This window comes from Physeter macrocephalus, chromosome 4, assembly GCF_002837175.3.
Source record: "Physeter macrocephalus isolate SW-GA chromosome 4, ASM283717v5, whole genome shotgun sequence".
Lineage (NCBI taxonomy): Eukaryota > Metazoa > Chordata > Mammalia > Artiodactyla > Physeteridae > Physeter > Physeter macrocephalus.
Window position 1 is genome coordinate 146,797,113 of NC_041217.1, and position 27,918 is coordinate 146,825,030.

The following is a 27,918-nucleotide window of genomic DNA, read 5'->3' on the forward strand; positions in this document are numbered from 1 at the left end:
TTGATTTGCATTTCTCTAATGATTAGTGATGTTGAGCATCCTTTCATGTGTTTGTTGGCAATCTGTATATCTTCTTTGGAGAAATGTCTGTTTAGGTCTTCTGCCCATTTTTGGATTGGGTTGTTTGTTTTTTTGATACTGAGCTGAGCTGCATGAGCTGCTTGTATATTTTGGAGATTAATCCTTTGTCAGTTGCTTCATTTGCAAATATTTTCTCCCATTCTGAGGGCTGTCTTTTCGTCTTGTTTATGGTTTCCTCTGCTGTGCAAAAACTTTCAAGTTTCATTAGGTCCAGTTTTTGTTTATTTTTGTTTCTATTTCCATTTCTCTAGGAGGTGGGTCAAAAAGGACCTTGCTGTGATTTATGTCATGGAGTGTTCTGCCTATGTTTTCCTCTAAGAGTTTTATAGTGTCTGGCCTTACCTTTAGGTCTTTAATCCATTTTAAGTTTATTTTTGTGTATGGTGTTAGGGAGTGTTCTAATTTCATTCTTTTACATGTAGCTGTCCTCAAAGATAAGATGACCATATGTGCGTGGGTTTATCTCTGGGCTTTCTATCCTATTCCATTGATCTATATTTCTGTTTTTGTGCCAGTACCATACTTTCTTGATTACTGTAGCTTTGTAGTATAGTCTGAAGTCAGGGAGCCTGACTCCTCCAGCTCCGCTTTTCTTTCTCAAGATTGCTTTGGCTATTCGGGGTCTTTTGTATTTCCATACAAATTGTGAAATTTTTTGTTCTAGTTCTGTGAAAAATGCCATTGGTACTTTGGTAGGGATTGTATTGAATCAGTTCCTTTGGGTTTTTCTGTAACATCTTACAAAAAAGCTAAAGGAACTTTTTGGCCAACCCAATATATAAAGCTTCCTACTTTAAGACATCTTTGGGCTTCCCTGGTGGCGAAGTGGTTGAGAGTCTGCCTGCCAATGCAGGGGACACGGGTTCTATCCCTGGTCTGGGAGGATCACACATGCCATGGAGCAACTAGGCCCATACGCCACAACTACTGAGCTTGCACTTTAGGCGGGCCACAACTACTGAGCCCCCGCGCCTCAACTACTGAAGCCTGCATGCCTACAGCCCGTGCTCAGCAGCAAGAGAGGACACCACAGTGAGAGGCCCGTGCACCACAACGAGGAGTAGCCCCTGCTCACTGAAACTAGAGAAAGCCTGCGTGCAGCGACGAAGACCCAGTGCAGGCAAAAAAAAAAAAAAAAAGACATCTTTACCTGGATGCCTTAAAAACACCTCAAATTCAGCCCAAACGTTGGATCTCACCTCCACAAACTCAGTTTTCCCTATCTCACTATATATCCTGTAGCTCAAACCAAAATGTGAGTCATTCCTGACAACTTTCCACACCTCAGCGCCAAGGTTCAATCACACACCAAGTACTCATATTTTACCTGTGAAATCCTTCTCTAATTTATCCACTTTTCTTTGTCTCCACTGTCAATGCCATAGTCCAAATTACCATTACTTCTCCTGGATTACTACAATACCCTCCCTTACCTGGTCTCGCTACATCCTCTCTTACCCAACTCCAATCCATTCTCCACACTACATCCAAAGTTATCTTTTCAAAGGGCAATTTGATCATGTCATTCTCCTACTTAAAATCCTTTGGTGGTTAGGACTGTGGTAGATTATTTTCAAAAATGGCCACAATTACTCCTCTCTCTGAACCCACAACTCTTTGTAAAGTAACTCTGCAGTTCCTCCCATCAAGAGGTAAAGTTTATTTTCCCACCCCATGAGTCTGGGCTGGCCTTGTAACTGCTTTGACCAAAAGAATATGGTAGGAATGATGCTGTTTTGGCCCTTTCTCCAATATGTAAGACTAAAAGGTCTTACTAGGCTCTGTCCTTAAAAATTCCATGCCAAGAGTACATTCAAACACAAGATGACATGCTGGCTCCATTAATGTCCTCTTCCAACAAATTTATTTGGCTCCTACTTATGTTAGGGCACGTATTAGATCCTAGGGTTAATAAGACAAATACAATTGTTGTCCTCATGTAACTTATAGTCCAGAGCAACAAAAGTTACAGATGTTTTCTAGAATCTCTATAGTATATAGAAGAACACAAAGGAAGAAGGGTCAATTTTGTCTAGTGTAAAGACAGTCAGGAAAAGCTTCAAAGAGAAGTGATATTTTAGCTAAGTCTTGAAAGAAGAGCAGGTATTTAGCCAGGGATGGAAGGGTAACTTCTGTTGAAGGAGTTCCAGGAATGATGAAAGCAGAAGGACAGAGGTGTAAAAAGAAATGCATAAGTCAGAGAAGTAAAAGCAACTCTCCATAGCCATATGGTGGAGTGTTGAGTATGAGGTTGTATTGGGGGAATGGTAAGATATAAGGCTGGAGGAGTAAGCATGGTTAGATGACTAAGGGTCTTAGGAATTTGTACTTTATCCTATAAGAATGTATTTACAGGTGTAGGAGAAAGAAATAGTAGAAAGCAAAGTTGAAAATTCTGGAAAATGTGGAAAAAACTGATGAAGCAAGATTCCAGGGGAGGCAGAAGAAAATGGGATAAAAGACATAAGTGAAGGGTCTAGTCCTAAATAGGAGAAAGGAAACTTCTAAGGCTACAGAAAAGGAACTGAAGATGGGTCTGAGTAAAGATAAAATCATGGGAAGGGATAGTATGCTGGGGAAATGAGCGTCTGTTAGTTAGGATACTCTCACAGAAGGAGAAAGCAGGGTCATTTTCTGAAGCAGGAGAGAGGTGGATGGTTGATAATAGCTGCTGAGTGAAATGGAAAGGTGCTCCAGGACAGGTGTAAGAATGCAGAGTGGTTCTTAGGGCTCAGGCAAGATTGGGACCGTGAATTTATAGTGATGCCAGTCTACAACATTGCATGATATTTCTCCTGAAGACTTTAACAGAACAGATGTAGGAGTGGACAAAGTAAATGTTAAGGGTAACCCAAAGTTGAGGGTTATGAGGGCAGATATAACAAAAGAACAATGAATGAGGATATGGAAGGAAATGCCTAAAGTAATATAAGGTCTAGATTGGATGAAGAAGGAAATGAGGGTGAGAAAGAGAAAAAAGAGAAAGAGAGAGGGAGGGCGGAAGAGTGGGAGGAAGGGGTGGTAAGTGACTAAAAGATATAAGGGGACTGAGATGAAGTAAACAGGATCCTGGGTAAAGATGGCAGACTGAACACAGGCATTAAGCCCTATTCCTTTTGAAAGCTCATTAAAGTGACAGTAAACAGTTTTTGTTTTGTTTTGTTTTTTTAAAGTTTATTTTATTTATTTATTTTTGGCTGCTTTGGGTCTTCGTTGCTGTGCGTAGGCATTCTCTAGTTGTGGTGAGCGGGGGCTACTCTTCATTGCGGTGCACGGGCTTCTCATTGTGGTGGCTTCTCTTGTTGCGGAGCACAGGCTCTAGGCAGGTGGGCTTCAGTAGTTGTGGCATGTGGGCTCAGAAGTTGTGGCTCATGGGCTCCAGAGAGCAGGCTCGGTAGTTGTGGCACAAGGGCTTAGTTGCTCCACGGCATGTGGGATCTTCCCAGACCAGGGCTCGAACACATATCTCCTGCATTGGCAGGCGGATTCTTAACCACTGTGCCACCAGGGAAGCCCAGTAAACGGTTTTTTGATTTTGTTTTTGAAGGCATTACCCCCAAGGACAAAGATTAGGAGAGGAGAGTACAGTAACAAAATTTTAGAAACTGTAAAGAAGGATAGTGGTAAGAGATTTAGCATACCTAAGGAAGGTGAATCCTAAACCAGCCACAAGGAAAGCTGATTTGTACTGCAGAAGCCCTGAAATGATCAGGAATTGGTAGCACAGCTTTTAACCACCTAGAAAGGAGATTGGAAGATTTTTCTCTGAAGTCTGTAGCCAGTCCAAAAAAAAAAAAAGACTTAAGAATACTGACATGGGGGTTCTCTTATAAATAACCCTATCTACCATAAACAAAACCCTCAGAATGGGAGAAAATATTTGCAAACAAAGCAACCAACGTGATTAATCTCCAAAATATACAAACAGCTCATGTAGCTCAATTAAAAAAAAAAAAACCCAATCAAAAAATGGGCGGAACATCTAAATAGACATTTCTCCAAAGAAGACATACAGATGGCCAAAAGGCACATGAAAAGATGCTCAACATCACTAATTATTAGAGAAATGCAAATGAAAACTACAATGAGGTATCACCTCACACCGGTCAGAACGGCCATCATCAAAAAAATTTACAAACAATAAATGCTGAAGAGGGTGTGGAGAAAAGGGAACCCACCTACACTGTTGGTGGCAATGTAAATTGGTACAGCCACTATGGAGAAGAGTACGGAGGTTTCTTAAAAAACTAAAAATAGGGGACTTCCCTGGTGGCACAGTGGTTAAGGATCCACCTGCCAATGCAGGGGACACGGGTTCGAGCCACGGTCCAGGAGGATCCCACATGCCACTGAGCAGCGAAGCCCATGCGCCACAGCTGCTAAGCCTGTGCTCTAGAGCACGCAAGCCACAACTACTGAGCCCACGTACCAAAACTGCTGAAGCCCGCGTGCCTAGAGCCTGTGCTCTGCAACAAGAGAAGCCACCACAATGAGAAGCCCATGCACCACAACGAAGAGTAACCCCTGCTTGTCACAACTAGAGAAAGCCCATGTGCAGCAACAAAGACCGAACGCAGCCAAAAAAATAAAAACAAACAAAAAACTAAAAATAGAACTACCATATGCCCCAGCAATCCCACTCCTGGGCATATACTGGAGAAAACGATAATTCGAAAAGATACATGCACCCCAATGTTCATTGCAGCACTATTTACTATAGCCAGGACATGGAAGCAACCTAAATGTCCATCAACAGAGGAATGGATAAAGAAGATGTGGTACATATATACAATGGAATATTACTCAGCCATAATAAAGAACAAAATAATCCCATTTGCAGCAACATGGATGGACCTAGAGATTGTCATACTGAGCGAATAAGTCAGACACAGAAAGACAAATATCATATGATATTGCTTATATGTGGAATCTGAAAGAAAGAGTACAAGTGAATTTATTTACAAAACAGAAGTAGAGTCAAGTAGAAAACAAACTTATGGTTACCAGTGGATAAGGGGGGTAGGATAAATTGGGACATCGGGATTGACATATACATACTACTATATATAAAATAGATAACTAATAAGAACCTACTGTATAGCACAGGGAGCTCTACTCAATACTCTGTAATGGCCTATATGGGAAAAGAATCTTAAAAAAAGAAAACAGTGGATATATGTATATGTATAACTGATTCACTTGGCGGTACACCTGAAACTAACACAACATTGTAAATCAACTATACACCAGTAAAAATTTAAAAATAAATAAATAAATAACCTTATCTATGTCACTTTATAGATGTAAGAGTTAAAAGTATAGAACAGTTATAAAGTTTCAGTGCCTATACTGGACAAGACACCTTGGGAAAGGTTCCTCCCCCCTCCCCTCAAAGAACTGCAAAGTGGAAAAGTACTCTAGGAGTTACAGCTGGTAAGTAGCAGTGGGGATACTAATATAGATAAACAGCACGTATTTCAAGACTTTCCACACCATCAGGAAAATAATCAAGAATGTGAACCCATTTATCATCATCTGTAGCCCCAGAAATAGAGATCTGGCCATGATCTTTGAGGCTCTGACTTAAGTTTCTGTCTTTTTTTTCCAAGATGAACGTGTGAACATTTTATTCCATTTTAAAAGATATCGTTTAGAAGCTTGTTTTAATATTTTCATTACCCTTCCAGTAATAAAACCCTTGACTAGTATTCAAAAGAAAACAACATAACATTGGAGAAAAGCTACATGATTTTCTTATTAAATATTTGGCACAAATACCTTTACTTATGAGTTATTAAAAACACATGTCTTTCAGAAATAAAATGGGAATTTTAGAGCTGAGCAGTGGGGGGCGGCGCTTTAAGGAACAACTAAGCCAATTTCAGCTGGGGAAACTGAGGCTTAGAGAAGCAAAGTTATTTGCTCAGCGTCAGACAGCTTTTGTCTCAAGACTAAATTCTAAATTCTCTGGACTTGAATTTCTAGTGCCATGCTCTTTCTATCAGTAACATTCTTTTCCACTACATATAATGCCTTTCCAAGTCAGTAATGCATCAATTCGACATGTGGCAAAGGTGTTGTGCTTTCTCCAAATCCACTGAGGTAGTACGAATTTGGGCCCAGTGGAGTGAAGTCACCAGTACTGTCTGATGACAGAGGGAGAATGCCTCTGTACCTGACCATAGGCTCAGCAGGACTCCTATTCCGAGTGTCTTACACTATCTCACTTTCCAGGACCAAATATGCCTGAAGCCCAACAAAACAGAACACTCCCTTTGCAATCAAGCAAATACTCCCTCCTCTGCTGGAAACAGAGAAAACAGACGGGATGTACATTCCATCATCACTGTCCTTTTCTCTTACAACCAATACCTATAAAAGTAAGAAAACTATAAAACAAGAGGTTTCTGGCTCTCTATATACACAAACGCCTTTTCCAAGATAACTTTGGTGACTTCCCAATAGGAACTAGCCCCCACCTTTGGAAATTCAGTTTGAAAAGAAAGACAGGAAGTATTGTATTCTCATATTCAAAAAGTGCTTGAAAATCTGAATCTAATTAACTATCCCACCATCTCACTGAGGCCAGGAGGAGCCATATGAATAGGGTCATAGGAACGGGAGGAACATTTTTACTGCTCATTTATCCAGCCAGCTGTCCTATTACGGCTATACACCAAAGACCCTGAATCACTGGTGGGTAGATTACAAGTTAGAAGAATGGAATGGAGAGAAAAAAATCTGCCAACAATCAAATGTGCAACCTAGTCTTAGGAAACTGGTAGAAGATCTGGCCTTAATGGTCCCAGCATTTACCCAAGGCCCTGAGCTCAATAGGTAGGAAGGAAAATTATACCTCCATCTGCTCTTCACTTTCACCTTACCTCTTGGCTGTGTCCACCTTCTTTGATCATATCATGCTCAAACCTTGCTCTCTTTGGCAGGGACCACTGGGACTATGGTATTTACTAAAGGTTCACCACATGGAGCAATAAACTAGTTCCCAGGGAGGGTAAAGAGAAAGCAGGAGACAATCTCCACCTTCTAGCTGTAATTATAGAAACATATGACTCTGGCTTCTAAGAACTTTATGTCTAAACCTGCCAAATCTAATGTTGCATAAACATCAGTGCTTGATGGATGCATAAATGAGTCAGGTCCCTTGTTTCACATAATAATAGATGACCACAGTAGTTCTTTCTGCATTCCAGAGGACAAAATTCTTTACCCTTTGGAATTTTGTCAATCTAGCAATGCAACGCTGCGTTTCTTTTTAGGTCTTATACCTTAAATCTATCCTGCGTACTGCTGTCAGACTACCTTTCCAGAATCCTGAATTATAAATATTATTTCTCTCCTCAAAATGTCTTTAATAATTCCCCAGTATTAAAGACCCTCTATTTTTAAAAAAAATTTATTTATTTATTTATTTTTGGCCACGTTGGGTCTTTGTTGCTGCACGCGCACTTTCTCTAGTTGTGGTGAGCGGGGGTTACTCTTAGTTGTGGTGCGTAGACTTCTTATTTGTGGTGGCTTCTCTTGTTGCGGAGCACAGGCTCTAGGTGCGTGGGCTTCAGTAGTTGTGGCACACGGGCTCCAGTAGTTGTGGCACATGGGCTCCAGTAGTTGTGGCATGCGGGCTCCAGTAGTTGTGGCAGGCAGGCTCAGTAGTTGTGGCATGCAGGCTCAGTAGTTGTGGCTTGTGGGCTCTAGAGCACAGGCTCGGTAGCTGTGGCATATGGGCTTAGTAGCTCCGCGGCATGTGGGATCTTCCCGGACCAGGGCTTGAACCCGTGTCCCCTGCATCGGCAGGCAGATTCTTAACCACTGTGCCACCAGGGAAGCCCAAGGCCCTCTATTTTTGTACCAACTTAACTTCCCAGCCTTATCTCCTAGTACTCCCCAGTAGGGATCTTCCATTTGGGCTAAACTGTTCCTAAACAAGTCTTGCATACCCTGCCTCCACACCTTTGCTCAGAGCATTCTCCCCACACAGGATTCAGCTTCCCATGTCCCTTTGCATATCAGATCCAAATCCATCCTTCAAGTCCAAATTATTCTATTACATTTTCCTGACCACCTCAGCCCCTAGGGTTTGATGCTTCCCCTGAGTTCTTAGAACACTGTTGGCCATAATTGTTCAGAATCTGATATTGTTTGCTATTATTCGTTAGGCTTTTATATGCATAATCTTATATTCCACCAAGGCTAATGAACTCTTTGAGATAGTCTCCTGCCTCCTTAAATACCAAAACAGTGGTTTAACAAGAGGAGGAAACCCAATAAACATTTGCCGGTCGAACACTGTGTTCCGGAAAAGTAAAAAGCAGGAACTAACAGAAAAGGCCCAGATCTGTCACTAACTAGATTATGATATGGAATAAACCCTTCTTCCTTTGGCTTTCAGTATCATTATTTGAAATACAGGGGACTGGACCAAACGACCTTCTAGCTGTGAAAGTTTATGATTCTAAAATATCTATAAATAAGATTGTATTTTCAATACATTAAGAGATACCCTTTCATTGCAACTTTATGTTGAGCTCTTCTAAAATATAAAGAAACCCTCCTCTGTTTCCTAAAATTTGATTTTGATAAATGGTTTAGGAGAAAAAAAATCTGTAACAAACCCCTTGCTTCTTTTTTTACAGAAAGAATTCCAGATCCAGTCAGCTATATCCTGACTGCTGTAAGAAACAAGCTGTGTTAACAAGGTCCCATCATAGATACTCTTTATAGAGAGGGAGAGGAAAACAAACAAACAAAAACAACAACAACAACAAAAACCCAACTCTAGTGGGGCTGGTAAACTACAGCCTGCCAGTTGGATAACCCTGCTGCCTGTTTTTGTAGGTAAAGTTTTACTAGAACACAGCCACGCTCATCTGTTACATATCTATGGATGCTTTTGTGCTATAACAGCAGCGTTGAATAAATGCAACAGACACCAGATGGTCTGCAAAGTCTAAAATATTTACTACTTACCCCTTACAGAAAAAGTTTGCCATCCTTGTTCTATACCTCAACATTCATCACAGAGTGCCAAAGCCCTAGATTACAGACTCAATCACAGCTGGTCACTAGGTGATTTCCCACGTATTCATTCAACAAATATTCACTGAGATTTCTTATTACTAACTAATCTTCATTTATTTCCTCATCTGTAAAATGGCATATAATAGTATCTACTTCATAGGGTTATTGTAAAACGCCTTTAACACAATGCCAGGCACAAAATTTGAAAAACCATAGCTGCTATTGTCGTCATCATCATCATAATCATCATCATCATCAACCATCATCATCATCACTTCCACCACCACCACCACCACTACCATCACCATCCTTTCCTGATGCTGTAGGAAAAGTAGGCTCTCTCTGATGGCCATGACCACCTAAGAGAAAGGAGAGAATCCTAGCATCTCTGTGGCTTGACTTCATACTTAGGAAAGACTTATATGTTGACAGCACTCAGACTGCAATCACAAGAATACAGGAAATGTTCTTTTGATATGAAATGGCAGTTGACCCTATAGCCTTCTGACACCAGAAATAACAGACACTCAATGTATTTTCCAGAGTTTATCAGGAAGACAAATATGATTTGAATTTATGAACACCTCTCTTGAGGACTTAGAGCTTGCTTGTAGTCCCAAACTCAAGCGACATTAAAAAACAATGTGAACCTCTTGCACTGTTGGTGGGAATTTAAACTGATACAGCCACTATGGAGAACAGTATGGAGGGTCCTTAAAAAACTAAAAATAGAGTTACCATATAATCCAGCAATCCCACTACTAGGCATATACCCAGAGAAAACCACAATTCAAAAAGACACATGCACCCCAATGTTCATTGAAGCACTATTTACAATAGCCAGGTCATGGAAGCAACCTAAATGCCCATCAACAGACGAATGGATAAAGAAGTTGCGGTACATATATACAATGGAATATTACTCAGCCATAAAACCTAGAAAAATGGTACAGATGAACCGGTTTGCAGGGCAGAAATAGAGACACAGATGTAGAGAATAAACGTATGGACACCAAGGGGGGATAGTGGCGGTGGGGTGATGGTGGTGGTGTGATGAATTGGGCGATTGGGATTGACATGTATATATTGATGCGTATAGAATTGATGACTAATAAGAACCTGCTGTATAATTTTTTTTAAATTGAAAAAAAAACACAAAAAAACAACAATGTGAAATTAAATGAGTCCACTGACTTATCACTACCTTCCAAATCAACCATCTACCCAGATTTGGTAACAAACAAATTTTCTCACTTTTTGTGAGAACTACGATTTTTTAAAAAGTCCAACAGCCTGAAATATGTATGTAGTTTTTTCTAATTCAATCCAACAAGCAAATGTTGGATTGAAATGGGTGTCTACTTTTCCCTGTTATAGTGCTGGTCATGTCTCTCTAACATGCATAGAAGTTGTCTAAGGAAATAAGTATGCTTTATGTTCCTTTTAGGATCCTTCAAAATTCTGGATAGGAATCCTAAGTGATTCAGTGGTGGAATAAAAGATGATTTAAAATCAAGTGCCAACATCAACTGATAAATAATGGATAACTCAAATGTGATATATCCAAAAAACGAAATATTATTCAACAATAAAAAGAAATGAAGTACTGACATAAGCGATAACACAGATGAACCTTCAAAACATTAGGCTAAGTGAAAGAAGCCAGTCACAAAAGGTCACATATTGTATGATTACATTTCTATGAAATGTTCAGAATAGGCAAAATATATATATATATATATATATATATATATATATATATACACACATACAGAAAGTAGATTAGTGCTTGCCTAGGGCAGGAGGGGAGAACTGGGGAGAAATTGGGAGTACCTTAATGGGTACCAGGTTTCTTTTGGGGGTTGTAAAAATGCTTTAAAAATGGACTGTGGTGATGGTTGCAAAACTCTGTGAATATATTAAAAACCATGGAATTGCACACTTTAAATGGGTAATTGTATGTTGTGTGAATTATATCTCAATAAAGCTGTTATAAAAAAAGGGAAAATCTGGGCTTCCCTGGTGGCGCAGTGGTTGAGAATCCGCCTGCCGATGCAGGGGACACGGGTCCGTGCCCCGGTCCGGGAAGATCCCATATGCCGCTGAGCGGCTGGGCCCGTGAGCCATGGCCACTGAGCCTGCGCGTCCAGAGCCTGCGCTCCACAACGGGAGAGGCCACAACAGTGAGAGGCCCTTGTACCGCCAAAAAAAAAAAAAAAAAAAAAAGGGAAATTCAAATGCTAGGACTTCTGTCTTCCATCTAAGATTTATAAAGCTGGAAAGAGAGTTGCTCTCATTCTAACAACAACAACAAAGAATAATCTACAAAATCATAACCTTTCTTGAGCTCATCACAGGGCAACCAAGTAGTGAGAAATCTAAGGAAAGACAAGAGACTCTAAAGAGAGATGAGATATCAACACTGGCTCACATATGGCACAGCATGGAAGGAAGACAGGGCTACCATACAAGTAGGTAAGAAGAATTCAGTTCAAATTCTTAAGGTGGGCTTCCCTGGTGGCGCAGTGGTTAAGAATCTGCCTGCTAATGCAGGGGACACAGGTTCGAGCCCTGGTCCGGGAAGATCTCACATGCCGCGGAGCAACTTAGCCCGTGCACCACAACTACTGAGCCTGCGCGCCTAGAGCGCATGCTCCACAACAAGAGAAGTCAAAGCAATGAGAAGCCCGTGCACCACAACGAAGAGTAGCCCCTGCTCGCCGCAACTAGAGAAAAGCCCTCATGCAGCAATTAAGATCCAATGCAGCCAAAAATAAAAAAAGAAATAAAATAAATAAATTTATATATAAAAAAATTCTTAACATGTTTCTTCTTTGTTTCTTTTCCCCCTCCATCCCTTCTCTCTCCCCCACCACCATCCTCTTTCTTTTTAGCTGTGCCACGTAGCATGTGGGACCTTAGTTCCCCGACCAGGGATCGAACCTGTGCCCCCTGCATTGGAAGTGCGGGGTCTTAACCACTGGACCGCCAGGGAAGTTCCAAAATTCTTAACACATTTCTAAAGACTGAGTGGTAACTAGCCTGAGAGGATACCATCCTAGAGACCATAGACACATGAGGTATTTGTACTTACTTTTCTCAAAGACACGGAACTGTGTACTACAAAGAGTAAAGTTTACTGTAGGTAAACGATACCTCAATAAATCCAACTTAAAAAAAAAAATCTAGTGCCAGGTAATTAGAAACAATCTAAATGCCCAGCAATACTAGATATGGTTAATAAATGATATATATTCATATGACAGATGATTATACAGCTATTGAAAACCATGTTAAAAAACCAAGAAGACTGTGGTAGTCAGGATAATGGCCCCTCAAAGATGTCCACATCCTAATCCCTGGAATCTGTGAACATGTTACCCTATATGGCAAAAGGGAATTTGCAGATGTGATTAAGTTAAAGATCTTGAGATGGGTGGATTATCCTAGATTATCCTGGTGGCCTGGCGGACTCGATGTAATTACAAGGGTCCTTATTAGAGGAAGACAGTCAGCTAAGTACTTTCTAACTGATATGTCATTTAGTTCTCCAGAATCACCCAGCCCTGAATGCTCAAATGTCAACATATTAGGCCTGACTGCCACACAAAACTAGTGGGCTGCCATTTGATTTATTTGGTCCTGCAAACATATCTATGGTGTTGGGCAGATGTTGCCTCCGTTAGCTGGAACCCTCTCCTTCTGCTATGAACATGACCTGTAGCCCCTGGAGAATGAGAATCAGAGTTCCAAGCAGCAGTTTCAGGTGCTGGATCCACTTTCATCACTGCTTCCATTTATTCCTAGGGAGCTGGAAAATTCCTTTACACTCTGATAAACTAAATAACTATCCCTTTATCAAATATTTATAGAGCAGCACAATAGGGCCACAAACTGGTAAATTGAAAGGAGTGTCTAGTACAGTGGTTTTCAACATTGGTACATTAGAATCACCCAAGGAACTTTAAAAAAACGCTCATCCTATGCCAGACTATTTAAATAAGAACCTCTAGGGTACATCAACATTTTAAAATATGCTCCCCAGGGTTGAGAACTGTTGGCCTTGTGAGAAGGACAGACAAGAAATCAATGCTTACAGGAGTGTGAGGCTGGAAAGACTCTAATTGAATGGATATACATTTTTTGGTACATTCTCAGTCAGGAGTTATAAGAGGCACAAATGTTATTAGATACCATTCATCACAGTTTTTTTGTGTGTGTCTGTGTGTGTGTGTGTGGGGGGTGGGTATGTGGGCCTCTCACTGTTGTGGTCTCTCCCATTGCGGAGCACAGGCTCCGGACGCGCAGGCTCAGCGGCCATGGCTCACGGGCCCAGCTGCTCCGCGGCATGGGGGATCTTCCCGGACTGGGGCACGAACCCGTGTCCCCCGCATCGGCAGGCGGACTCGCAACCACTGCGCCACCAGGGAAGCCCCCATCACAGTTTTTATACATGCAGAGGCCAGTGCAACAGGTGTGCTTTCGGAGGAAAAAAACCATCCAGGAAGTTTTATTCTACAATTGAAAGAATGATCACTCCAAGAGTGAGAAAGTTTGCTTTATCAGGCAAGGCAAACCACAGGGAAAACCATGTTACTGTGTGTTGAAGACTGGATTCTCTTGAATTGATGATGAGGCAGAATTTAGGGAGCAAGATGTTTATAAGGGATCAACACCTGAGTAAGAATGGGGAGGAAGCAAGATTGGGTGGAGGAAAAACTGAGATGTAGGTGCTACAAAGCCTTGGCCAATCCAGCAGAGTTCTGAAGCAAGTATTTCCTGTAAGAATGGCCGAGCCTTTACACCTCTTCCTCATTCAGTCACAGGATGCAGGCTGCCCCAGCGAGGGCATGACCTCAGCCAATGTGATTCTGTACAGATGAGATAGATCCTGAAGCTGGTGACAGCTAGAGGCTGTCTGTGGACTACACTCCCTATTGCTAAGTAACGAGTCCTTCCTTCAAGGGGGACCTAGGCAGCTTATCTCAATGTTTATCGTTCAGGACTATAACAATGGACACCATGGGCCAAGAGGTAATTCTTCTTCTCAGGAATTTATTCTAACCCACGCCTCTCTTGCTCGCTCTCTCTCTCTCTCTCTCTCTCTCTCTCTCTCTCTCTCTCTCGGAACACAAGAAAGAAAAATTAGGACTATTTGTTGACAATATTTAAACAACAAAAGCCCTTGAAGTTTAGTAAGACCATAGGATGACTGTCCATTGTCCGTATGTTTTGGATTGAACTAGTGGTTTGTCCAAGGTCTCAGCAAAGGCATCCAGCTGAGGCAGGATGCATCCCACAAGCAGCCACTGACGTTCCCTACTTCAAGGATATGTGGGGAGCAAACTGAGGTTGAAAGGAAAGGAACTATATCCTATATGAACACCCCTCCTCCTCCCCAGATGTCTTTCAACTTCATTGTTTCTAAGAACCTCTTGATTCAAAGCCTAGAGATTCAGGATTTTATTGGTCATCTATAATTGTATAACAAATTACCTCAAACTCAGAGGCTTAAAATAACAAACATTTGTTATCTCACAGTTTCTGGAATTGGGGAGTGGTTTAGCTTGGTGGTTCTGACTCAAGTTCTCTCATGAGGTTGCAGCCAAGCTGTTGGTCAGGACTGCAGTCATCTCAAGGCTCTACTGGAGAAGAATCTGCTTTCAACATGGCTGTTAACAGGTCTCAGAATACCTGCTTCCAAGCTCATTCATATGGTTGCTGGCAGTCCTCAGTTCCTAACCATATGGCTTCTCCATAGCCTACCTGAATGTCCTCATGACATGGCAGCTAGCTTTCCTTTTCCTAGAGCTGTGTCATAACGCAGCAGCTGACTTCCCCAGAGTAAGTGATTCAAGAGAGAGCAAGAGAGCATGAGTGGGCACCAAAGACAGAAGCTGCAGTCTTTTTACAACCTAATTTTGGCAGTGACATCCCATCACTTCTACCACACTCTATTCACTAGAAGCAAGTTCCTAAGTCCAGCTCATGCTCAAGAGGAGTTTTCTTCAGAGGAAATGTATCAAAGAATTTATAAATATATCTTTAAAATTACCACAAAATTAAAACAGAATAGAAAGGTTTGGAGTTCAGTTAGGTTTGTTTTTGCAATCGGGTAAGAAAGAAATAAACAATCCAACAAAAGCCATTAGCCATGTCCACTGCAGAAAGTGTTTTAATTCAGCAAGAGTAAAGACTATCCCCAGCTGCAATACTCCCCAGCAGGCATCTATGCCTACTAAACCAGGAAAGCCACTTCCCAAAAGCAAGAGCAAAGTCAAATACAGTAAATCCCCTACATGCGAACGAGTTCCATTCCAAGAGCATAAAGATTTGTCATCTTTATGAAGATGAAAAATTCATTAAGTCCAATTTGTTCAAGTCCAACAAGGTTAGCCTAGGTACCCAACTAACACAACTGGCTATATAGTACTGTACTGTAATAGGTTTAAAATACTTTTCACACAAATAATACATAAAAAACAAACACAAAAAACAAAGAAAACTTTTAAAATCTTACAGTACAGTACCTTGAAAAGTATAGTAGTGCAGTACAACAGCTGGTGTCCAGGGGCTGGCATCGAGTGAACAGGCAAGAAGTTACTGACTGGAGGAGGGGGAGGAGGTGGTGGTGGAGCTGAAGGATCATCAGCAATAGGAGATGGAGGGCAAGCTGCAATTTCACTCACGCCTGACCTTGATGGAATGCACATTCGCATCTTTGAAAGTTCAAAACTTGAATGTTCATATGAAGGGGACTTACTGTACGGAAATGTCTTCATTCACTGGACTGTATCTTTAGAAATAACACTACCCTGAATCCTCCTCACTTTAGGTCCTTAGGCTTAATCTCCAAGGTAGTACATGTTTTTCTTGTTTTTAATACTTTTTAAATTGGAGGAAAATTTAAAATACAGAAAAGTACAAAGAAAAAAATAATCATCATCCATACTTTCACCTTCCAGAATTAACTGTTACTGTCTCAGCAGAGATGCTTTGTTTTTTTGTTTCTGTTTTAACATAAATATCCCATTTGTTTTATGACTACCATGGCTTCTCTATTACTAAATTCTTTATTTTGATCGAATTCTTGGCTGCCTTCATTGTCAAGAAGTTTTATTTTGTTTTTTTGTTCCCCCCCAAGAAGGACTCATAGGTGCCACATTCTTGATTCCTTTCATGTTTGAGAATGTCTTCCCATTATTGCTTTTATATTTGAATGATACCTTCATTATTAATAATATTCGTGAGTTCCACTTTCTTTTTCTGAAAACACAGATTGTGTTCCTCTGGTATGCAATGTAGTGAAGTACTTGGGGATAAGCTTAATTTTTACTCTCATGTAAGTGATTAGCTTTTTGTCTCTGGACGCTTGAAGAACTCGTTCTTTATCTAGGGGTAAGTTTAGTAAGTTTATTAGGATACAACTGGCCAAATTTTCATAGAACACAATAACAATATACTCTCAAAATCTGTAGATTTTTCACTTGATTCAGAATATTTTATTATACCTTATTTTTAATTAAAAAATTAATATTTAAGTTAAATATGCACATAAAGAGGTAAATAGTCTCTCAAGGTTTACAATGAAAAATTTCAGTCTTCCATTCCCTTTCTTTCCCATTTTCTGTCCCCCAGAAGCACACCATTTCAATTCTTTTAGTGAATCCATTTAGTATTTCTACTCATATTTCTAATAACATTCTAATATTGATATTACTTGGTGTTCCAATTCAGACATTATCTGTTGATTTCCCACTATGGAAGATGAGGATTTAGCTTCCTTTCATCACCAGCCTGCCCCCACTACATACACCTGTACTTCTTGTATTCTCTACCTTTCTAATATAATTGTTTCATTATTTTGGTTAGCTTAATAATCAATGTTTAAGTTATTATGACTTCAGCTTTAGGTATTAGCTATTAACTATGAAAGAGGAAGTTTATCTCTCTTTTCTTCCCTCACACTTCCAACAGACTAACCTTCCCTCCCATTATTCCAAAGTAATTATATCATAATTTTGGCTAGATAGTCAGTGATTACATTATTATGCATATATAACATTAGTTACACCTGAGCCATTTAGCAACTAATGGTTTTTTTCCTGAACAATTTTTTTTTCTTTTCTTTTTTTTGGCTGCGCCATGCAGCTTGCAGAATCTTAGTTCCCCAACCAGGGATTGAACCTGTGCCCCCTACAGTGGAAGCTCGGAGTCCTAACCACTGGACCGCCAGGGAAGTCCCTCCTGCACATTTTTGTTGTTTGCCTTGGCATTACTTGTCTTTTCATTTCTTAGTTTTCTAGATACTTAACAATAATTCAACTCCAAACTAAGTGCTCGAAACGCCTCTCAAAATGTTGACGCACATCAAGTATTCTACCATTTTCATCAGAAGAAATATGAACATTTTGAAGAAAATTTTCTCAAATCTTTCTGACCTATTCCAATCTGGTCTGGTTGCCATCTATCCCAGATATACAGGTGTTATCCTGGACTCTCCCTTCATCATTATCCTAGGGATTCTTTTTCCTATATCCTATGTCTTTCTCTTTCTAAGTGTATGCCAGGGTTTTGGTGTTCTATATCCTCTTGTAGCTTCCTGAAACAGATGCACGGAAAGCAAATGCCTGAAAGGTTCTTACTCTACTCTCATACTTGATAGTTTGACTAGATATAGATTTAAGAATTCTGAAAGCATTCTTCCCTTATTTTATAGTTTCTAGTGTTGCTGTTAAGAAATTGAAAGTTATTTTAATTCTTTTATATATATATCCCCCCTCTTCTCTGGAAGCTTGCAGGATTTTCTCTTTGGTATCAGGGTTATAACATTTCACAATGATAACTTGCTATGTTTCTTTTCATGCATTTTGCTGCACACTTTCCTTTCAGTCTACAAACCCAGCTTCTTTCATTCTGAGAAATGTTTTTTGTAACAGTTCACTGATGACTTCTTCCCTCTTCATTTTCTCTGTTTTTTCCTTCTGGAACTCCTAATATTCAAATATTGGACCTCCTTGGCTGCTCCTTTAATCTTCTTATCATTTCTCTATTTTCGATCAATTTGTTGTTTTATTCTGCTTTGTGAAAAATTTTTCCAAAAAAATTTCCTAACTTTTCTATTAAATTTTTCATTTTAATATCAGCACTACGGGTTCTCTAGATGTTCCTTTTTAAATATACCATCCTGCTTTTGGGTTCATGAATGCAATATTCTCTCACCTCTCAATGAGGGCAAGGATTTTAGTGTGCTTTGTTCACTGCTGTGTCCCTAGCTCCTACGACAGTGGCACTCAGATGCTCAAATATTAATAATAAATGTTACCTTTTTTCTCTCTGCATAATTTCTGTTTCCTTCAAGTTGATTTTTTTCCTATTATTGTTTTTTTCCCCCACCTGTTTATTTGTTCCGGCCTCTAAATCTGGTAATCCTTGCTTTTTTTGGGTCCAACTTCTAAGACTGGCACAATAAATATGTGATTGGGAGCACTGCACATGTGGTGGACTTTGTCAACTTTGAAATTCAATGTAGTTAGATCTAAGAAGTATGTTATCTGCTGGGAACTCCCTGATGACTATATCTTTAGGTCTCTCCTTTTGGACTCTGCTACCACAGAGAAGAATCTTCTAATGTGCTTGTTTGACATGTGTAAGGCTGGCTGCTAGTATTTAGGAGCCAAGTGGAAGAAGGAAGCTGAGGACCTCAGAACACACATTCACTTAATCCCCACTTTCCGCGTGGTACCTCCAACCTCATCTATGCCTGGTGCCCCAATCCAGAGATCCTCTATTTTACCCTCTTCTGAGAATAAATCTCCAGTCTCTTACTAGAGTTGTGAGGTTTGGAGGAGGAAATCTAAGGATCTACTTTTTAGACAAACTTTGAAGTAATCCTGTTTTTAGCCTCACTATTAGATGTACTTGGTGCTGTTGAATCTTAACTCTTTTGAGAGTTTTATAGTGCAAATCAGCTTGCATCTCAGCTTTCCCCACTTCTGGCTTAGCGTTCAGCTTTCTCAGGTATGCTAAATTATCCTGTTTTTCTGCTTCCCAATTTCTGTAGTTGCCATTTCCTTTTTCATTTTCTTTAGCCTTCTGGATTTACACCCTTCTAAAATCCCTTTACTGTTGTCTTAGTGGGGTTTCAGAAGTCATATTTACGCAGTCCTTATAACTTTATATTAAAATCCTTAAATTAAATTACTTTACCAAGAATCCCTTATATCTTTGAATGCATCTTTTGGTCACATGTTCAGTTCTCTATTTCAGAGACGTTAACTATATTGAATCATCTTTGTCTTTTATTTCTAGTAGATTCTAATTTCAATTATTTTCATTTTCATCTAAATTACTGAATATCTTAAATTTTTCCTCTATGTATATAATTTGATTTTCAGTGGTGTCAGTTCTGTTCTTTGCTATTTTTAAATTAATTAATTCTGTAATTATTTGGTCCTCAATTTATTTTCTTAGTTCTATAATATCTTCTTTTATCTCATTTTGTTGTTTTATCATCTCATCACTGAACTCCTCTTATTTATGAAATTCATATTCTACTGAGTTGTTTTGCAGTGGTAGAATTGTATATTTGTAAGGAAATTCTTTCTATTCATTGAGTTATGTTTTTCTCAGGGCAGGTTTTTGTTTTTTTGCAGGGCATTTTTCTTGCTTTCATTTTTGCTGTACATTTGCACAGTTGACACACTGATTCTTTTGGTCTTGTTCATGCTTGTTTTATTTATTTTGATATATTATAGATGAATTCTTATCTCTCATCCTCATGTATCTGAGACTGGCTACCATGTGAGTGCTGGTTATTTTGTATTCTGTGTACTTTTCTATGGCTTCAGGGAATGATGTGACTGGGAGGGATGGAAAGGGTATAGGGAACGCACCAAGGTACTGTAGAGTCGTTGTCCAATTATTTCTTTTTCCTGAGATTCTGTTAAATAAACTTGTTTCATTCCACATAGGTAAGGGGTTACCCCATTCCTATGGAAGGACAGTCTCCAGCTTCACATTATTTCACCTATTCATCTTTTTAGGATTAGATCTTTTGTTTCTGTTAAAGAGTCAACCTCATTGTTCATTTTCCCTGCTTCATCATTTATTCCCCAGCAGCTGTTCCCATTGCTTCTCAGTCAGAAGAAGATAAATGTACAGATATGTACTCAGTTTGCTTCTCTCCAGATCTGGAGCTATTAGTGAGAATTTGCAGGGTTTCATTAACACACGAGTATGGTTTCTGGGGAGTGGTGATAGGGTGGAGTTAGGAGTCTACCGTTATTCCTTTCTGTTCCTCACCAGAATCTTGCTTCTTTCCTTGGCCACCAATTTTTAAGCTTTATTATGTTTGATTATCTTACTGTGTTTGCTACTGTTGAAATTTCTGCCATTTTAAAAATTAATTTATTTTTCACATTTAATTAGAAACTAGTAGTAGGAAGCTCTGTGATGCAATCTGAAGCATCCACTTTAATCGACAAGTGTTTCTATGCAAGGCTCTAATATAGAACTCTTATCCATAGGGGTAATTGGGCCAACTGAAGCTAGAGTTTAATTTCATTTTCATTAAAATATGTACTCTGAAATATGTCTCCTACCTCTGTTGTGCTGGATAGCAAAACAAACAAACAAACAAACAGGAAAAAACCCACCAACCAGTAAGACATTTTTCTTTCCCAATTTACTTCTCTTACATTCATTTCATCCAGGCTCCAAACATTTATTAAGCATTCCTATGTACTGGCATCAGGCAGTAAAGCTCTGAGTATAGTGGCTTCTGAGCAAGCAGTCAATAAAATGCTGATTGAAGAAAATGTGATGAGGTTGCCTATGTGCAGCCATTAGGATGGCTACTATCAAAAGAATAGAAAATAACAAGCTTTGATGTGGATATGAAGAAATTAGAACGCTTGTGCATCGTTGGTGTGATTGTAAAATGGAAAACAGTATGGAGGTTCCTCAAAAAATAAAAAATAGGAACTATCAAATAATCCAGCAATCCCACCTCTGCATATATATACAGAAGAATTCAAAGCAGGATCTCAAAGGAATATTTGCACATCCATGTTCACTGCAGCATTATTCACAATAGCCAAGAGGTGGAAGCAACCCAAATGTCCATTGATAGATGAACAGATAGAGAAAATGTGGTGTATACACACAATGGAATTTATGCAGCCTTAAAAGGAAGGAAATTCTGACACATGCTACAATGTGGATAAACCTTGAGGATATTATACTAATTAAGTGAAATAAACCAGTGACAAAAAGACAAATAGTGCACGATTCCACTTATAAATGGTACTTCAAGTAGTCAAATTCAGAAAAACAGAAAGTCAAATGGTGGTTACCAGGGCCTGGGGAGAGCAGATAAGGGAGAGTTGTTGTTTAATGGATACAGAGCTTCAGGTTTGAAAGATGAAAAAGTTCTGGAGATCTGCTTAACAACAATGTCAACATACTTTTACTACTGAACTGTACACTTAAATATGGTTAAGGTGGTAAATTTTATGTTGTGTGTTTATCACAATTAAAAAAAAAAAGGAAGTTCTATAACACTGTCGGAAAGGCAGTCCTGTTCCCTGTTCTCTCCACAGCTGCTCTGCCCCGCTCCTATGCAGGATTTGATTCTACCTTGGCAGGAAAAGACACAGGGAAAAGCTAAGCTTGTGTGGTGAAGAAAAGCCTCCATCCTATCTCATGGGAAAACATTCACATACTTTTGTCAATTTCACACAGTTTAATCTAGTTTTCATTCCCTCTTTCCCATCCACTGGGTGGTTTTATTTTGTTTTAAGACAAGGAGAATTGCCAAAAAGAAAAACCCCAGGGCTTACTTCTGCAGGATGGATCCCTTAATGACCAGCTCCTCATCCAAGTCTGCTTCATTAGCCATGAAGAGCAGTCTCTTTCCTGTGCTGTCCACTCCAATGAAGTCACGCTGCTCCACTGAATCACACACAAAAAAGGAAAATCAAACAAAGCCATTTGCCCCACCTGTATGACTAAGTCAGGGGAGAGGGAACCTGCTCACATTGCTCTTAGAACCAAATACAGGAGTGAGTGCTATGTAACACATACTCACCACAATGTTTAAAACATGGGCAGTCAAATTTTTTTTGTATTGCTCTAAAGGATATTATTAGGTTAACTGGTGAAGCCTGAATAAAGTCTGTAGATTAAAGTATGGTACCAATGTAATTTTCTGTTTTAAGAGACTGTGGGGTGTGGGGGAAAGATACACATTGATGTATTAAAGGCAAAGGGAATCATATCTGCAATTTATTCTCATAAATAGCTCGGAAAAATAATAATTACATATATAATATATTGTATATTCATTAGATATACATTGAATATATATTATGAGAGGGAAAGCGGGAGAATACTAGAGTAAATGTTAACATTTGGGGAATCTGGGTAAAGGATATCTGCGATCTTTATACTACTCCTGTAACCTTCTGTAAATGTAAAATTGTGTCAAAAATTAAAAGTTAAGGAGATGATGGAAATGTTAATTAGTTTGATTGTGGTAATCATTTCACTACATCTACATATGATGTCAAAACATCATGTTGGGGCTTCCCTGGTGGCGCAGGGGTTGAGAGTCCGCCTGCCGATGCAGGGGACACAGGTTCGTGCCCTGGTCCGGGAAGATCCCACATTCCGCGGAGCGGCTGGGCCCGTGAGCTATGGCTGCTGGGCCTGCGCATCCGGAGCCTGTGCTCCGCAACGGGAGAGGCCACAGCAGTGAGAGGCCCGCGTACCGGAAAAAAAAAAAAAAAAAAAAAATCATGTTGTATACCTTAAATACAGAATTTTTATTTGTCAAAACTAAACAAGTAGGGGACTTCCCTGGTGGCACGGTGGTTAAGAATCCGCCGGCCAATGCAGGAGACATGGGTTCAAGCCCTGGTCTGGGAAGATCCCACATGCCGTGGAGCAACTAAGCCCATGAGCCACAACTACTGAGCCTGAGTGCCACAACTACTGAAGCCTACGTGCCTAGAGCCTGTGCCCCGCAACAAGAGAAGCCACCGCAATGAGAAGCCCGCGTGCCGCAACTAAGAGTGGCCCCCACTCGTTGCAACTAGAGAAAGCCTGCATGCAGCAACGAAGACCCAATGCAGCAAAAAATAAAAATAAATTTTTAAAAAAACTAAACAAGTAAATATCAAAAAATTAAAAGTTAAAAAAAAAAAAGAGGGCCAGTCAAGATACTGCTTAGCCAAATTAAGCAGATGAACCACAAGCCCACTGCATGGCACAGAAAGAAAGTGCAACTGTTTCTCTGTAAGTAATAACCTAGGTTTGCTCACTGTGAAAATGGGAATAGCATTTAAGGACATCCACATTAAACCAACATTAACTATATGTCTACTATGCAGTAGATTTTGTGCTGTGTATGGGAGCACTGAAAGAAAATAAGGCAGATATTTACTAGATGTGGAGAGTTCTCTGGTAGACAATGATCTTATAGGATGCCATATTATTGCTGTCTTCTGTGTTATATATTTCTTTCCCCCAACAAGATTACAAACTGTTCAAAAGCAGACTTATGATTCCTTTAGATCTCCCACAACATCTAGTGTAGTGTTGAACACTTAATAAGATCTGCTACTAACATCCATACAGTATCTATAGCTTACAAAAACATTTTCACATAGAGGCAGCATAGCATAACGATTAAGAAGAGAGCCTCTGAAGCTAGACCACCTGGGTATGAATCCCACTTACTAGTTGTATCTCTTTGAGCAAGATAATAAACTTACATTCCTCAGTTTCACCTGTAAAATGGGGATAATAGTGCCTATGCCTACCTCACAGGATTTTTAGAAGAACTAAATGAATTAATATTTGTAAAGCTCTATTTAGTGCTATTAACTAAAACATTAAATAAAATGTTTAAGTTTAAAAAATTAAACAAAATACATGCTCTCATTTGATCTTCACAACAATCAAATAAAGCAATGATTTAATACCTATTTGAAAGGGAGAAACTAAAAGTTGAGCTCTAGGAAAAATGGTATCTCTAAAGATGAATTTGTCTACCTCCTATTGACAGACAATGGCTACTATATAACTGAACACACTTCCCTGTTGGCTGCAGCTGCCTATATACCTAAAACCAAATGCTTTACTCAAGTGCATAATGTGTTTAGCTCAGGTTCTTGAAAGCATCCATTCCTTCAGATGGTCTCTGGTTATCTCATAGGCAGTGTTTTAATCTGAATAGGGAGAAACTATCATAAAAAATTACATGTTGTTTTTTTCTAATTACCAAGATAAGTGAACGCCAAAGAAGGAATGGTAAATAATGCCAATTTGAAGGTAAGTTTTACAGAGAATTTCAATTGAAACTAAATTTTGCAGAGAATTTCAAATGTCACACAGCAACTCTGACATATATCAATTCATCCATTACATGGAAACTTGAGAATATAACAAAGTCTGCAAAGCTCTGATTATGAGCCAACATTTTAAAAAGAAATAACACAGAGATGTTATTTTTGGATGTATTTGGAGTGCTTACCCTATCCAACTCCTCAGGCCCACAAAAAACCTTGAATTACTGAATGTCCTGGGAGCAATAATTTCCAACAAGTCAATTTTTCAGCTATGTTGCACTTCAGTCACATTTCCCTCACTCTCAGGCCCCCCTCCTTGTATTTGCTTCTTTGTAGCTACCATAGTAACTGGGACCTCAGAATATGATACAAATTATAGAAACTTGGACAGGTTTCTTTCTGTTCTGCTTTAACAAAGTGAATTCCACTTGGGAAGCAGAGCAAGAACATTAGAATGTTCATCCTAAGAGAAAGATTACACAAATAAGGTTAAGAAGGCAGTTAAAACTATGAACTTCCATCTTAAAAAATTCTGTCATAATCAACTATTCATATATTTTTCCAGCTGTTTTTTACTTCTCCGTCTCCTCTACAGTCATTTACTTATTCATTCATTCATTCAACTAATAAATATATTTATGCACCACCCCAGTGACAGACATTATGTTTGGAGTGGGGAATTCCATCTCATTTTATGAGGCCAGCATGATTCTGATGCTAAAACCAGACAAAGATATGACAAAGGAAAATTACAGGCAAAACAAAACATTAGCAAAATCAAAATTAACAGTCCATGTAGTAGATTTAAAAGGGTTACAAATTTGTTGTAGCTTTGACCATCAAGATATAGGGTCGAGAATGTAAGATGGTAGCCACTGTGGAAAACAGTATGGTGGTTCCTCAAAAAATTAAAAACAGAATTACCATATGATCCAACAATTCCACTTCTGGGTATATAACCAAAATAATTGAAAGCAAGGTCTTGATGAGATATTTTTACACCCATGTCCTTAACAACATTACTCAAAATAGCTAAAATGTAGAAGCAACCCAAATGTCCATCTATGAATTAAATAGATAAGCAAAATGTGGTATATACACATAAGAGAATATTATTCAGCCTTAAAAAGGAAGGAAATCCTGAAATATGCTACAACATAGATAAACCTTGAGGACACTATACTAAGTGAAACAAACCAGTGACAAAAAGACAAATACTGTATGATTCTACTTATATAAGGTACTGAAAGTAGCCAAAATCATACAGACAGAAAACAGATGGTATTTGCCAGAGGCTGGGAGGAGGGGGAAATGGGGATTTATATTTAATGGTTATAAAGTTTCAGTTTTACAAGATGAGAAGAATTATGGAGATGGGTGCACAAAATTATAAATGTATTTATTACCACTGAACTATATGTTTAAAAAGAGATGGTAAATTTTATGTTATGTGTTTTTTACCACAACAAAAAAATTTGAAGAAAAAAAAAAGTGCCCACAGGAAAAAAAAAGAAGTAAGGTTAGTTCCATATCCTTTATATCTAGGCTGGCCTACCGACTAGCTTTGACTAACAGGAGTGCGGAGGAAGTGACACGGTGTGAGTTCTGAGTTTAGACCTCAAGAGACCTTGTAGCTTCTTTCTTATTCTCTTAGAACCTGCTGCTGCTGCTGCTGCCATGTGAACAAGTCTGGGCTAGCCTCCTGTATGATAAGAGACTAAATGGAAAGAGAAACTCAGCTGTCACAGCTAAGGCCCTAGACATACTAGTGAGTTCAGCTGTGGCAGGCTGGCTCTAAGAATGATAACTGCTTCCTGGCATGCACACCCTTCTGTATCCCCTCCCCTTGAGTATGGGCTGGCCTGGCTACTTGCTCCTACCAACAAAAAGTGGCAAAAGTAATCAGATGTTACTTTTGTGATTAGGTTACATAAGTTCATAACTTATGTGTTGCCAGAAGATTCTCACCCTTTCTCCTTGGAGAAAGGAGAGTCTATTTAATAAATGGAGGAAGGAAAAAGAGACATCTATATGGAAAACAAGATTAAACTGGATGCCAACCTCACACCATATACAAGACACAATTCTATTTGGATCAAGGAATTATGTGTCAAGCATAAATCTTTAAAATTCTTTTTAGAAAATATGTTAAGGACTTCCCTGGTGGCACAGTGGTTAAGAATCCACCTGCCAATGCAGGGGACATGGGTTTGAGCCCTGGTCTGGGAAGATCCCACATGCTGAGGAGCAACTAAGCCCATGTGCCACAACTGTGGAGGCCTGCGCTCTAGAGCCCGCAAGCCACAATTACTGAGCCCATGTGCCACAACTATTGAAGCCTGCGCACCTAGAGCCCATGCCCTGCAACAAGAGAAGCCACCGCAATGAGAAGCCCGTGCACCACAACAAAGACCCAATGCAGCCAAAAATAAATAAATAATTAAAAATAAAGAAAAAAGAAAATCTAAGTTAACATTGTTCAGAACTTGCAGTAGGGAGTTCAAGACACAAAAGATGCTTTTAAAATTTTGGTAAATTTGATTATATTAAAGTTAAGAATTTTTGTTCATAAGACGTTTTAAAGAAAGTGAGGAAAGTTTTCCCATTTTCTTTTGGGAAACTATATTTGCAGTATATCCAACCGACAAACGAGTGGTAAGAATACAAATCAGTAAGAAAAGTGCAAATAACTCATTGAAAACTAGGCAAAATATATAAACAGGCATTTCACAGAAGAGAAAATAAATATGACCAGTGAACAAATATTCAACCTCGAGAGACCAAGGGAACGTACACAAAGATCACAATGAGATAAGATACCATTTTACTTCTGCTCAACTGACGCAAAGAATCTGACAACGCCGAGTGCTGGAGAGTAGATGGAGCAATGAATTCTTTTAAATCTCTGGTAGTTGGGGAAACTGATATAACCACTTTGGAAAAGAGTAAAACTGTTTACCATTACCCCCAAAATTGAACATTCATAGATTCTATGACCCAGCAATTTTATTAAGAAACTCTTACATGTGCCCATTAAACAATATGTACATAAATGTTCATAACAGCACTGGTGACAACAGCAAAAATTTGGAATCAATCTAAACCCCCATTGCTTGAAAAGTGAAAAAATAAACTGTAGTGTATTTATACAGTACAATTTTGTATAGCACTCAAAATGAAGAAACTGTAGCTGCCCGTAATATAATATTGGAAAAAGTAAGTCCCAGTAGATTACATCCATAATGCTATCTTTTTAAATAAAATTAGAAGCAACTAAAAAATATATCAGGACTTCCCTGGTGGCACAGTGGTTAAGAATCCACCTGCCAGTGCAGGGGACACGAGTTCAATCCCTGGTCCGGGAAGATCCCACATGCCACAGAGCAACTAAGCCCGTGTGCCACAACTACTGAGCCTGTGCTCTAGAGCCCGTGAGCCACAACTATTG

General features: G+C 39.3%; 1 protein-coding gene across 3 annotated transcripts in view; it reads right to left on the minus strand.

Annotated features, from left to right (window-relative positions):
* Positions 1–27,918, minus strand: part of EIF2B3 (eukaryotic translation initiation factor 2B subunit gamma) — a 158,158-nt gene that overhangs the window by 64,940 nt on the left and 65,300 nt on the right. For all 3 annotated transcript variants that reach the window (XM_007110668.2, XM_028489433.2, XM_055084658.1), the window contains one exon: positions 21,960–22,071. In XM_007110668.2, the coding sequence (XP_007110730.1) occupies positions 21,960–22,071 (112 nt within the window). The remainder of the gene's footprint in view (positions 1–21,959; positions 22,072–27,918) is intronic.